The sequence below is a fragment of the Sesamum indicum genome, linkage group LG10 (genome assembly GCF_000512975.1).
Source record: "Sesamum indicum cultivar Zhongzhi No. 13 linkage group LG10, S_indicum_v1.0, whole genome shotgun sequence".
Taxonomy (NCBI): Eukaryota; Viridiplantae; Streptophyta; class Magnoliopsida; order Lamiales; family Pedaliaceae; genus Sesamum; species Sesamum indicum.
Genome location: NC_026154.1, coordinates 2,269,039 through 2,284,439, shown reverse-complemented (window position 1 = coordinate 2,284,439; position 15,401 = coordinate 2,269,039). Strand labels below are relative to the sequence as shown.

General features: G+C 32.9%; 3 protein-coding genes across 3 annotated transcripts in view; all 3 read left to right on the top strand.

The window, feature by feature from the left end:
- The window catches only part of LOC105171684 (uncharacterized protein At4g14450, chloroplastic-like), a 625-nt gene extending 376 nt beyond the window's left edge, over positions 1-249 (top strand). The window contains exon 2 of the mRNA XM_011092875.2: positions 30-249. Coding sequence (XP_011091177.1) covers positions 30-142 — 113 coding nt within the window. The 3' untranslated portion in view covers positions 143-249. The remainder of the gene's footprint in view (positions 1-29) is intronic.
- LOC105171682 lies at positions 7,253-9,858 on the top strand. Its single transcript, XM_011092874.2, has one exon. The coding sequence runs from the start codon at positions 7,823-7,825 to the stop codon at positions 9,665-9,667; it is 1,845 nt and encodes a 614-aa protein (XP_011091176.1). The 5' UTR covers positions 7,253-7,822; the 3' UTR covers positions 9,668-9,858.
- LOC105171715 (AT-hook motif nuclear-localized protein 20-like) lies at positions 13,606-15,040 on the top strand. The gene has a single exon (XM_011092919.2). The coding sequence runs from the start codon at positions 14,088-14,090 to the stop codon at positions 14,811-14,813; it is 726 nt and encodes a 241-aa protein (XP_011091221.1). The 5' UTR covers positions 13,606-14,087; the 3' UTR covers positions 14,814-15,040.

The window sequence follows — 15,401 nt, the reverse complement described above, 5'->3', positions numbered from 1 at the left end:
GGGCAATAGTAAGAAGGAACCGGCTGCCGTGGCCGACAAAGCGGTGGTGGTTACGAAGGAGTGGCAGCACCCGGCGGCGCCGTTCTATTACGAGCCGGCGCCGTTTGTGCCTTTTGTTTGCACAGGAAGTTTAGAGAGATGACAGTTGCTTTTTTCCGTTACTCGTTTTAACTCTTTATCTTTTTTGCTCGGGGTAACTATTTTTTACTGTACTACTCCACATGAATTCAGGATTTAATAGACTTTTAATTTTTTTAACCCTAATCCTTCTTCTCATCTCTATTTCTTTACCTTCTAACAATAACTTATAATAAATTCACATAAAATGACACAAAATATTCAACCACTCCCAACATAAAATCTCATCTCAATGATCGAATTTTTTATTTATTTTATCTTTTATTTTATTCAATATAGACCCTGTAAATATATAATTTTTTTCTAAAATAAAACACACAATGTCATATTTATATAAAAAAAAAAATAACGTGTGAATATTAAATAAAGTAGTATGTGGAACAGGATTTATAATAGAAAATTGAACAACTGACTCAACCATTAAACATTTCCATATTTGTTGAGATAGGACGAGAAAAGGGACAAAATGACTTGTTTAGCCATGGAGAAAATTTTTAATGACATTTTTCTTCACCATAATAACCAATGTTACTTTTTGAATCTACGTATACAATACAAATAATGACTCAAGTTACTAGTTAAAATTAAGATTGAGGACCTACGCACAAATTCAATATTATGAGTATCAGCCTCATTAAACATGTGAATATTTGTCATACTTTTGTATGATAATTTGTCTCATTTTATGTGAGTTATTACAGTATTATTAGTCATATTGATATACTAATTGAATTGACAAATTGCTTTATTATAATTTTTTTATTTATATTAATAAAAAAAGAAAAAAAAAATCTGCATATACAACATTGGGAAACGGAAGAAATTAGAATTGGAAGTGAGAAGCAGTTCAATGAATTGGTTGTGTGATGTGTAAAGTTTATTTTATTTCCATCATCGTCCAATTAGGTTGGAATTTGAATTTGCAAATATGTGTATGCTCATGTATTGACTGTCTCCATCAGTCTTTGCAAACGTATTGAGTGTGCACTGACGACTAGTTCAAATAATTGATGTGGAGTACTAAGGTTGTGGACCTTGTCATTAATTGATGATTTTTCTTTATCCAATTAAAATTTTTGAGTCCCGTGTATACTTTTTATTACCAAAAAAGAAAAGAAAAATGGAAAAGGGAATTCTACTCCGTGGGCTTAGTTAAGGTTATCATACATAAATTGGAGCAATGGGCTTGTCCGGAGGTTTGCATGACATTTCAGATTTTGTCCCAATTTGGGGGCCACAGAAAGCCCACATAATAGGGTTGTTTTAATGCAAATCCAACAAGGATGCTTTTTCACGTGTTCAAATTTCGTTTATTACAATCATATCGTGACGTCAATTACTGATAATTATAATAATCGATTCACTAATTATTAAAGTAAAATACCAACCCATATAATAATAGGATTCAAACAAATTACGTTACAGTCATAGAGTCTTGTTTTAGCCAACTAAGTTAGGCTGCATCGACGAAAAACAAAAAACTTGGAGGATTGGAAGTTGAATATGCATGGATCCAAACATGCCTTGTTTGCCTTTTTCCCCTTCATTTCCTTGGTTTTTCCTGTTCTCCACCCCTTATCCCCTTCTCCTCTCTTTTGCCCTTTTACCTTTTCCTTTCCCTCATTATCATTTTGTGTGTGTGTGTGTGTGGGTTGTTTCCTAAAAGAATGTGCTATGTGTTATAGATAATGGTAAATCCTTTTGATTATTTAAAAGAAAAATCATAGCCTTCTTCTTTTCTTACTTTAATAAGGAAAAGTTCAACATTCCTTCAGATGAAAGATGTTAAAAGTTGAGCTAATGATTTGGGGCCAAAAGATTATGTAGAAAGAGCTAATAATTGCAATCATCAACTTAGTATATATAATTTTTTGTTATATATATAAACATCACTCAACAAAGTCCAATTGCCACAAATTTAATTTTTTAGACGATTTTTCTTCTAAAATATTATATTATTATAAAATGATATTCTGACAAGTATATACATATTCATTGTCGATTTCTACTGATGTGGGGTCCACCACAAAATACCCTAGTAGGGCAAAGGGGTTCTAGATTTTTTCGAATGGATCGATACAGTAGTTTCAATTAACATTAAATCCCTATATATATAAAATTTTATTGTTGTTTATCGTATATTTTTCGTAGTTACAAATTCACAAACCTGAACATCACATGATTTTCTTCAAAACCAATTACAGTACATTCCTATCTATAAAATTATAAATGCAAATTATCGATTAAAAACACAAACACAACCGAAATACTAAAAATTCAAAATCGGCTCACACTTTACCAATCAATCAAATAGTTATTACACATGTATTTGATTATACCTCGATGAGTAGGTCAACCAAGAACTAATCTTCAGACAACCGTGTAAAAAAAAAAATTCAAGATTGTGACTATTGAAATTTGGCAAGTGAAAATGAAATATGTAATTGCACTTGTTTTAATAGGCAACTCCCACAACTACTAAAAGAGTTGCAACTTTCCAAAGCTCACCATATTCTTCATGGAGACCAACATCAAAGAGAAACAACAATTATTTGTTCAGCTGCCCATAGAAAAAAGTATTTTAAGTAGTTATTTATTTTTATCTTAAGTTTATTCTTGAGAAAGTGTCAAATGGTCCAATTTGAAAAGCGTCTATAACGTTTTTATGTATATAGCGTGTTATACAATTTTATTTGTTGTAATTGCTTTATTTCATTTTCAGTAGGACGACTTTTACTTTTCCTCTTGCCATCTACAACACAAAGAGGGCTAAATCCAAAACCAAAAAAATAATACAAACATGTTGCTTTATATCTTCTTCTATCTATAGGATCACGGTTTTTTTTTTTTAATAATTGTTGAAGAAAATAGTTATATATAAAAATTGTAATATATATATTTATATGTGTACATTCAATTATCATAAGGATCTTTATCATTTGAATCATACAACCAACAAAAGTTTAATATTAGTGACAAAAATATCAATTATTAATTTTAAAATGGGCACGTAAATTATAATGGGCTCTCGTAAGTTCGTTATAATTATAAATATCTTCTCGTTGTTTGAAAAATTGTAAATATCCATTTGAAATTATAAATACCCTCTACAATGATCTGTCACAAGGAGGTATTTGTTAGGACATTTATAATTCTGATAAATTTTAAGATAGACCGTTGTAATTTACCCTTTTAAAATTGGCACTAAAGATATACTACAGATGAGGTCATGACATGATGATTAAAATTGAGACACGACGAACACGTACGCCGTTGTGATTCAAGTTTCATTTAACATGTGAGTGTTTTTTTTATCTTACGTGAGTTTATTATCTTATTGTTAGTTTTGTAGTTTGAATGTTATTGATGGATACATTGAAATACTGATTGATATATATATTGAGATTATAATTTAATTATCATTTATTAAAAAAATAAAGATATATATCTACATATATTATTTACCAATATATAACTCATTACTTATTAGTAAAAAGAATTTATATAAATTATCGCTATCGACAATTGTAACAGATTTATTATCATGATAACTATATTAGTGACAATTTTCATATTATAACTTATTATTTTGTAGTATTAATAATTCCGTGGGCACATGGACTTGTCAAATATTCATATTATTCCTCAAAGTACAAAAAGAAGACATAAATGTACAATTTAGTTTGGATATTTGTGGATGGTAGCTATTTAAATTCATGTTTGGCAGTATATAGTAGTTGTTAACAAATTGAAGACTTTTGGGAGGGTTATTTATCCAACTTTCTCAACACCAACACATGATTGACGCCCATGTTGACTCCAGTCAATTAATTTATATATGGAGCTGATGACTAGTCCTGTAATTAACCTAATTAAAGAGAATAATTACGTTTTATTTTAATGTCGCCCAACTCCATTTAACTGATCTTGGAGACCTGATACCCAAAAATAATTCGAAATTTAGCTAAAATTTAAATATTAAACACACAGTCTTAATATTTATACATCTGAATTATTGCGTAAAATTCACCCTATTACTAACTATTCCATGTATATTTATTACTCAACAGCACAAGTATTCGGATAATGTTATACTTCATTAATTCGGACATAATCAATATATTATATTACATCTTATTTTGTAAACAAGGCTAAATTACAACCACTTCTTATGATATTTGACATAATTATAAATAACTTCTCGTTATTTGAGAAATTACAAATACTTTTGGATTTTAACATTTGTTTTAGCAAAGTCCACTCCGTTAGTCTCTATTAGGTTTCTAACTAATTTTTATGATGAACTGACCAAAATATTTTTTTTTGAATTATAAATTATAATTTTTATATATATTTTAAATTTTTTTACAAAAAATTTATGAATCAATATGCTCTATGGATATTTACTTTATACACCCTAATATATTTTTTTTTTTACAGTTTTTCAAACATTCTCTTTTTTTTAATAATAATAATAAAAAAAAAAAGAAAATCAACAAGGGTAAAGCAGTTTCCCCCTCAACGTTAGGGGCCAATGAATTATTTTTTCATTTGTGGAAAGTATTTGTAATTTTTCGAACAACAATACTATGCAAACTTTAAGCCAATGAGGCTTAACTCAGTTGGAGAAATTGATGTCTCATGATTTTAGAGGTTATAAGTTCAAATCTCACCAGGTGCATGGGATGTTGTCTGCTGTATAACAACAGTTGTTATCTACTATAACGGTAGGTGATATTGAACATGATATGACTATTGTAATAGTCTTTGTTAGATATTAATGTCGTCAGAAATAATGGTACTTATAATCTACTTATTTCAATTAATAATAGTTCATCCCTTTTATCTAAAAAAAAAAGAAATTTATACAAACCTTACATGAAGCAGCTATAATTTACCCCCAAGCACAGAGAGTGCACATCACATGATATTTGAATCACCAAATAATTATATTTTCACATGATAAGATGCTCAAGTATAATGGCATTAGTTTTGCCAAATCCACAATTGTATTAAATATCAAAACTAGTATAAATAGGTGTTACAGGTTTCTTACCTTTGTCATTTGTTGTTGTCATGGGATATATATATATATATATCCCTATCAAGTGTTGTAAGTAGGGTTTGTCTTTTGTGAGAGCAAAGTCACCAACTCCAACTATTACTTACTTTTTGACATTACAACCCCATAACTTAGACAAGTTTCCATCTGCTAATTTGGCCTTTTCTTGTAATAAACCCATTCACTCCCAATCTCATCCACTCACCCTTCCAAGTTAGTCAGAATTGTGAAAAGGGATGTTAGAATTCAAGATTCCATAATCTTTTCCTCCTTTCACATTCCATTTTAGTTCACAACCCAAAGAAAAATTTTAATTTCTTTCCCCTTTCCCATATTCCTTTTTTTTTTTCTTTATTTTTTCAATTTTAGTATTCGTAGGTTTGTCAAAAATCCAGTCCGAATATGATATTCTAAGATCCCGTGTTACGTTTCATACTTAATCTCTCTCCCTCTATTTTTTTTAAATAAATAAAAAATTAAATTGAGTTAAATTTATAGACTCAATTAAAAGAATCTGATCGTTACAAAATGTTATACCGGTACTTTAACGTCTTTCTTGAAATATAAAGAAAAAAGAAATAGATAGTGGTAGTAGTTACAAGTTAAATTGAAAATATTACCTAAGATTAATATTAATAAAAAGTTGAAAAATATAAAATTAATAGTTTCTCTTTATGCCATTGACCTCAACAGCTTCATGATGGATTTTATGTGGTGCAGCACTTTTAACTGCCATTCACTTTCCGATTTTGTTTGCTAGAATTTGTTCAGACTTTGTTCCCCTAAAATGGTGTTTTCACTTTTCTGACCAGATAAAAGTATTATTTGCAGGCAGCCCCCAAGTACATGCACTTTGGATGTTATTTCAGACAAGCTGTGGGGCTCAACGTAATTCTTCACAAGAATTGGGGCAGATGTGATTCAACCTAATTTTTGTCTTTTCTTGTATGGAGGTAACTTTGTGTGTTTTTTTTTTTTTTTTATATTGCAACTTGAAAAAAATTAAAGATATAAAGAACTTGTTTTCAATTTACATCAACAAGTAAAATGCTGTAATAAATTTTGACCCATTTTCAATTATTACACTTATCATATAATGAGTAAATTATAACGAGCTTCTTTAAAATTTGTCATAATTTTAAATATTTTTTATTGTTTGAAAAATTATCAATACTCCTAACTTTTAACAGTCGTCTAACTGTTAGCCCAATCATTAGTCTACATTAAGTTTTCATTTATTTTTATGGTGAACTGACCAAAATACTCTTTTAAATTGTGAAATATAATTTTACTTATTTTTTTCAAAATTTTTTGAATTTTTTTTTTTTACCAAACATGATTAGAATTTTGGGTTAGGAGAGGCCTCAAACATGTTGGATGAATTTAATTTTGAGTATCTAACTCGCACACATATATGCATATGGCTTACTAAAGACAGTCCAACCATTTTACTGTAGGTAGGTAAATATCCAACCCCTATTTTTAATGGAAGACATAAATTGAAAATGTATATTGATTTGGAGTTGAAGATTACCAGCTCTCTGCCCATTCCATTTGAATCATCTTCATAAATGCAAACCTGTAAAAGTGTCTCATCTTAATTCTTACACATTTTCTTGTAAGATTTTGACCATTATTTTCAAATTTCCTTATGTGGCTAAATCTTGAAAATAAAAGTAGAAAAAAAAAAAAAAAAAGGTCAAAAGGATATCTCCACAAACAATTTTAAAAGATTCTTCCGGGGGGATGGATTATTATTTTATTTTGAGTAAATAAAATTAAATTTATTAATATCAAATATTTATATCTAACAAAATCGATAACTATAATAATGATAAATTAGTCATTACTATCAAATTACTATTTTTATATAAAATTTACACCTGTTATGAAATTAAAATAATATCCAAACGTGTTGGTGAATTTTGAATTTGAACCCATGACGTTATAGTCATGGACTTCAATTTTGGCTACAAATTTAAAAGATTCACATACTGATTTTTATAAATAAAAATGAAAATAGTAAAAAATTAAGCATGGCCAAAAAACACAAGAGGAAAAAGGGAAAAACCAAGAAAACAAACTGAAAGTTGCAGACTTGAATTTCTCAGACAGTGATGAGGGCCATCTTCTTCAAACTGCCCTCCTTACCTTTTTGAAATAAATCATTACAAATCTCTCCCAAACACACACACACACACACACACACACAACACAGTGCATTGGAAAAGTTGCCCTTAATCTCAATCAAATCTCCTCCTCCTTTTCTTTTCCCTCCAATCTTCTTTCTTTCCACTCCTCTGTTCATCAATCAATTACACTACACTCCTTCACACAACTCTCATTCTTTTCTCCCACGCCTGCTGAAACCTCCGATTTCACACACTCACGCGCATTTTCTTCTTCTGGGCTTCTTGTTTGCACTTTTCTTGACATAAATTCATGACCCTTCAATGCCCTTTTGCTTTTTCAAGCTAAAGATACAATCTTGGCAAAAAATTTCGAGTACGCGTGTGAGACTTAGCTAGCAGCATTTGATGGTCGAATACTAGTGGAGAAGTGCTGGCCAGATCTGAAGTGGGCAACCTGTATTTCAGATCCTGTTGGCGGAAGGAGGCAGAGATGGTTGCGGAGCTTTGGATATTGAAAATGGGTAATCAGGTGAGTAGCAATTTAAAGCATGCTTTATATCTTGAGAATTCGACAAAATCCTCAAACAAAAAACAGGGAGTTCAAGAGAGACAAACTATTGGGATACTGTCTTTTGAAGTAGCTAATGTAATGTCCAAGATTATTCATTTGCACAAATCTTTGACTGATAGTGAGATCCTTAAGCTCAAGAATGAGATCTTAAAATCCGAGGGGATAAGAACCCTTGTATCTAGTGATGAAAAGCAGCTCTTAGAGCTGGCCCTTGTGGAGAAATTTGATGATTTGAATAGGGTTGCTGGCGTGGTGTCTAGGTTAGGGAAGAAATGTACAATCCCAGCACTGCAGGGGTTTGAGCATGTTTATGGGGATATTGTTTCTGGGATGATTGATATTAAGGAGCTGGGGTTTCTGGTGAAGGATATGGAGAGTATGGTTAGGAAAATGGAGCGATATGTGAGTTCCACAGCCAGTTTGTACACCGAAATGGAGGTCATGAATGAACTTGAGGTTGCCACCAAAAAGTTTCAGCAGAACCAGCATGAGGAGAGTAGGAAAGCTTTTGAGCAGAAGTTGACATGGCAGAAGCAAGATGTGAGTCATTTAAAGGATGTTTCGCTCTGGAACCAGACGTATGATAAGATTGTTGAGCTGTTGGCAAGAACTGTGTGTACAATTTGTGCACGTATGTATGTTGTGTTTGGAGATGCCTATTCAAGAGGGGATGTTTCTAGTGCTTCAATTTTGGGATCACAAGTTGGTCTTAGCGGGAGTTTGAGGCGTGTGAAGCAGAACCCTGGGCAGAAATCAGGTCAGTTGGATGTAGGGAGAGTGATCCAAAAGGATGGTAGTTTGACAAAGTCCATTTCGTCCAAGCATGATGATTATTGTCATTCAGGGCCAATTGTAAAAGAAGGATTGGAGAAGAGAACCCTAAGCTTAAGACCCAAAGTGGGAATCCAGAAGAATGATGGACGCTTGTTTCGTCCAGAAGATTTCAATTTTGCTTGTGGTACAGGACCGGGGAGGATGTTTATGGAATGTTTAAGTCTCAGTAGTTCTGCTTCCAAGGTGGATGATGACGACGATCATGTGAGTTATGATGATCAAAGTAGTCAAGTTTCGGGCCATTTTAGTGTGCCAAGTGTTGCTAAGAGAGAGCATCCGAATCTATCCGGTTGTTTTATTCATGCCATCAATTCCAATCCTTTCAATGGAGGCCAGAGGCAGTCGAATGGCAGTCTGATAGATGGCTCAAAGTTCAGTCCGAAGAGTAGTCTGCTGGTTTACGCGCCTCCTACTACTGTAGGAGGCTCTGCTTTAGCCTTGCACTATGCCAACGTAATCATTGTCTTAGAGAAACTGCTCCGCTACCCACATCTGGTTGGTGATGAGGCTAGAGATGATCTCTATCAGATGCTCCCAACGAGCCTGAGAAAGACATTGAAGACTAGTTTGAAGTCTTACATAAAAGATTTGGCTATTTATGATGCTCCTCTAGCCCATGACTGGAGGGAACGGCTCGATGTAATGCTTAAGTGGCTCGCCCCATTAGCACACAACATGATCAGGTGGCAAAGCGAGCGTAACTTCGAGCAACAGCAAATTGTCACGAGGACGAACGTTCTTTTGCTTCAGACAATATATTTCGCTGATCGAGAAAAGACGGAGGCATCCATATGCGAGTTACTTGTTGGTTTAAATTACATATGTCGATACGAGCAACAACAAAATGCATTGTTGGATTGTGCTAGTAGTTTCGATTTAGAAGACTGCATGGAGTGGCAATTGCAAGTCGGTGCTTCATTTCATCCTTGATTCTTTGCTCAGGTTTTGATTACACTGCTTTTAGTCATTGGTCGTCATTTTCTTAACTTTCCACGCTCGTGCTGTATGATAACGTAGATCGATGATAGTTCTTCTACACGTTGTGAATATCAGAGCTTTGTATATCAAAGATGTCTATTGTAAAATAGACTTGATTTCTGTATTTGATTGTAAGACATTGATATGTTTGGCTCTGAGAGTAAATACTTGCAAGTTATGATATTGAATCCCTTTCTTCAAATGCTCATTGCCTTTGTATAACTATGTAAAATTCTTAGATAGTTTTTTACTGTTTGAAATGCTGGCTTCTTTGTGCTGAGTTTCAGTTCTTTTTCTTTTGTCTGAGAATGAGATACAACAGTTTCCATCTCTCTGTCAGAATTCAGTTGTCTTGCTTGCGACATCCGAACTGGAATTGTCAAAATGATATTAATCCAAGTCCGGATTTAAACAAGCTGCGCTCAATAGTTTTGATCTTTGTTATTATTCTTATAAATCCAATCAAACCAAACTTTAAAATTATCATATGAAACATCTTGTTCTAGTTTAATGAATCTAGCTCAAATAATTGGCCTTTTCCCCATCCATTTCAATTAAATCTTCAATAATTCGGCTCATCTTTCACCTCTAAACTTAGTATTAAGGAATTTCCCATGAATGGCTCAATCTGCGTTTGATCGGCCCGATATTGCATGAACTGATGTGGAATTAGGTAAAATGCGTGTTGGGTTGGTCACCGATATTGCATGACCTGTTATCTGCAAATGGCCCGATAGGCCGATACCAACTTGATTATGGACCACCGCTCTGGGGCCTGATCCGTTATCTGGAAAAAAATTTGGATACCCCGATTAGCTTGTACAATGGCAATTTGCCCAACACATATATCAATTATACATGTCTTGTTATCAGTCATTAAGGCTATTACGGGAATTATACATCTTCAACCGTGTACATCATATACGGTACGTATTCATGAGCTGGGGTACTAGTGAAGTTGTGAATCTGTGTACTTTTTTTCGTCCAACGCTTATAAAAGGCGTGCGCGTAACTCGGGAGATGTGGAGATCAGTGGGTTTTTTTTGGGAAAAATTTAATTCAAATTGTATTGGTCAAATTTAAATAAATTATAGGATAAATTATATAATACTTTCATGTATTTTTAAAATTTAGTTAAAAATTTTCTGTATTAAAAAAATAGACAAAAAACTTTGAGCTTTACAAAGTGTTGCATACTCTCTCCCCTTCCGTTAGGTAAGTCCTCACGACATTAAAGTTTTTTTGAATTGACCATTATATCTTTCTTATAACAACTATTAATTTTTGAATATAAAAAATAAATAATCCAGATCTTAAGTAATTTAAATATATTTTTTATTTATATATTTATATAACACTATATATATATATTATAACATAATATGTATCCGTAGCGGCGACGACCACCATTACATGGGCGGCAAAGCCATTGCCACCCAGACTAGACGACGGCAACGTCTCCCACGCACAAAGAGAGTGACGCGACCATGGGGGACGACATCACCATGGATCTAGGTGATGGCTGTCACCCAAATTCAGGGTGATGTCGCCCCTAATGCTTAGGTTTTGGGCGATGAAGGTCGTGATCTTCATCGTCCATCACCAATGGAGAAAAAGGTAATAAAAAATAAAAATAACTCGTACAAACTATGCGTGTGGCTCACTCTCTGTTAGTTTTTGATGGAGAGGGAGTATCTTACTATATTTTTAGAATAACATGGAGAGTTTTTTGCCTATAAATATAATACAGGGAGATTTCAAGCTATTTTCCTAAAATATAGAGAAAATACAATATATTTACAGTATAATTTGTATATAACAAAAAAAAAATATCAATTACATCACAATTACCTCATAATTAATTTAATTAGACCAAAAATTTATTTAGCTAAGTATTTTTCATTATTTTTGTGACAACATTGGAGAAAGAGTAGACATCGAAGAAAGCAAAAGGTAATTAATTAATTAATTGTGGTTTGGTTTTGTTTAGTATAGTGGAACTCGAATTTTTGAGTGATTGTGATTCTCAATGATGTCGGAATGCGCCTTCTGTTCTGTCGCCCTTATTCCAACTCATTTCATCTTCGATTATAATTGTTAATTTTTTCGATAAACATTAGATTCATTACACAATTATTTAATACATTTAAATTTAAATATTTTATTTAATACATTAATATTTTTAAATTAACAAACATACGTTAATATATGGGATTCGAACTCAAAATATCACCATTCAAGTAAGGCTTTTATTGGCGAATTCGAACTATTAATTTAGCACCATCAAGAATTTATTTTGGGACCGTAACTTTTTTTACGAAATAAGAATGTTGCCCGATATTTTCACTTAAGAGTTTCTCTTATTTCTTTGGTTTATATATTCATCTCATGAAATTACTACTAATTTAAATATATATCGAGGTGCTAATATTTATTTTATAGGTTATTCTTTATCTGATCAAAATCTCTCCAACAAAATTTTCATTTTTTATTATTATGGCTATTGTTGTTTCTGTTATTGATATACAAAATTTTCATTTTTTCATTCAAACGCTATTATTTCTATACAAAAAGAAAAAAAAATTAAGTGTGAGGGTTTTAAAATAACTAATTTTAATCCTCAAAATGTGTCTTTATTTTTTTTTAAAAAAAAATTAATACTACTAGTGTGTGGGTGTGTATTACATGTTCGTGCGTCTGCGCAATGGAGGTCCGGCCTCCGTCTGATATGTCGGGGCACGAGACAGCGACGTGCTCTCCACCTGCCCACTCTAACAGGACCCCACCCATTCTTAAACCCTAATTTATGTGCAAGCTCACCCCTAAATTTTACACACAAATCAATAGCTCCACCGGGGAGTGAGCATAATCCATTAGATGCATATGTATAATTTGATTTTTTTTATCATCTATATTATATAAAATAAAATCTGATCTTATCAATTTTTTATTGTCCTAATTTATATTTTAATTCATTCTATTTTTTTTAAAAAAAATGATCCATAAATATTAATTTAAATATTTTTTTAACTATTTTATAATTAAACTTTTCTTCCCTTTCGACCACTATTCCATATCTCTCAACCCACTACCCCATATTTTTTCTCACCTTTTTCATATTTTTCTTTTCACTCACAAATTTCCTCATTTTTAATAAATTTATAAGTTCAAATTATTTTTTTTTGTCTCTCATCATACCGTACATTTATTTCTTATCACATATTTTTTTCTTTCTCATCTTAAACTGCGTTTATATCTTTTCATAATTTTTTGTCTTAATCTCATACTTTGAATTTTTTTATATCTTAATCTCATAATTTTTTTATATCTTTTTCATAATTCATACGGGGATTGCGTGCAACAACGACTAATTAAATAATCAAAATTGATAAAATGAATGAATCTTAAAAGTGCATTAGTTAAAAGGTATTTATGGAACTATTAATTAAAAAAACATACAAGGGATAAATACACCGCCTCCTTTGAGGTTTCGTACAATTACATATAATCATATGTAATTTGAAAAATTATATTTAGTAGTATTCTTGATTATTATAATAAATATATTTCTCCATTAGTCAAAATTTATGAAAGTAGTTGATATTAGCAGAAAAGTTAAACAAAAATTTTTATTTATCCTATATTGATTTATAATCTATTTATTTCAAGTTAAATATTTTTTTTTGACCAATTTATCTTTAGAAAAATAAATATATATCTTATCACATACATTAACGTGTGAGAATTCACATATAAAAATAAATTTATCAAAAAAGAAATAATTAAATTATCGAATAAGTAATTAGACTAAAAATATATACTTTTTTAAATCCTATATATTATAATAAAGAATAACTTTAGGTCTCCAAATCACTAAACGGGCATATGAAAACATAGGAAAAGATAGAGCATAGTATATAGTACTATAGCATTAGCCTTCCAATAAATTATATATATTTCTGCCTTCTTTATTCTCTCTTCTCCTTTGTTCTTGATACTGCAATCCGATTAGGGTTTCTTTTCTCCACTTAGATCACTCATTTGATTTCTTTTCAGTTCATAGACTATAATATGAGCAATATTCCAAGCTCCAATTCTTGTAATTTTTACTTTGTATTAGATCATATATATTAAGAACAAGTGGTACTAGGGTTTTGAATTTTCTGTTTGGGGTCATAGTCAATTGTCAAAAGAGTTGAACGAAAAACGAAGATCAACCCACAAAGTAATTATAGATCTTTCTTCTTCGTTTCCAGCTCATAATCCGATCGATCGATCAAAATTTGCAAGCCTGGCAAATCGGTGGTGGACTGGAGTTCAGGTGGGCTTGCCGGGGATTGAACCGGCATCCCTGGTGAGTAGCAAGCGAGAAATGGAGCTCTCCATCAAGGAGCCGAGAGAAGGTGCCGTGGAAGTGGGCAACCGCCGCCCCCGCGGCCGACCTCCTGGTTCGAAGAACAAACCGAAACCTCCGATTTTCGTAACCCGGGACAGCCCCAACGCCTTACGCAGCCACGTCATGGAAATTGCCGGCGGCACCGACGTGGCGGAGAGCATAGCCCAGTTCGCACGCCGCCGCCAGCGCGGCGTCTGTGTGCTCAGCGGCAACGGTTCAGTCGCCAACGTCACTATACGGCAGCCTGCTGCGCCGGGTGCGGCGGTTGCTCTCCATGGCCGGTTCGAGATACTTTCTTTAACCGGGGCTTTTCTGCCAGGTCCAGCGCCGCCAGGAGCCACCGGTTTAACGGTTTACTTGGCCGGTGGACAGGGGCAGGTGGTGGGGGGAAGTGTGGTGGGGCCACTGGTGGCAGCAGGGCCCGTAATGGTGATTGCGGCAACTTTTGCTAATGCAACCTACGAGAGATTGCCTCTTGAAGAGGAGGAGGAGGGTGGGAGCTCAGGCCAGCAGGGGGGAGGGGGGAGTGGTGGTGCAGCCGGTTCTCCACCGGGAATGGGAGGACAACAGCAGCATCAGCATGGGATGGGTGACCCCTCATCTTTGCCAATTTACAATTTGACACCAAATTTAATGCCAAATGGAGGGCAGATGAATCATGATGCATACGGTTGGGGACATCCACCCGCCATACTGTACTGACTCAGAGATAAGGTAAAATTTCCAGAAGAAAAAATTATCAGTTTCTATGTTGTATTAATTTAGACATAGGATTATGTGTAGCCATATATATATATATATATAGAGAGAGAGAGAGACAGAGAGAGTTTTATGTATATGTATATATATATATATATATATATTTAACTTGTATGCTTTTCCTTCCTGCAGCAGTTCAATTTGCAATAATAGAAATGGTTTGCTTGGAATTCTCCTTGTTAATTCTACTGTCTTTGCAACAAATACATACAAGAGTTTTAATTTCTGTGTGTGTGTGTGTGTTTTATATCAATTGTTTTATAGCATGTAATATGAAATTTTGTATTAGTTCTGACACATATATATAGATTAATATATATATGGTAGCTGCAGAAGTAGAATGTTATTTGCAGTAGTGCTGCCATAGTTGTATTTCCACTTTGTTATTTCAGAACGATCGAATCAATATCTCTTATAATAATTAATTTCTTGATGATTAATTCTGTGTGATGAGTTATAGCAATTAACATGGCTCATAAGTCAGCTTCTCATCAATTTGCACACTCTCTGTTTGTTTAACATGTATAGTAT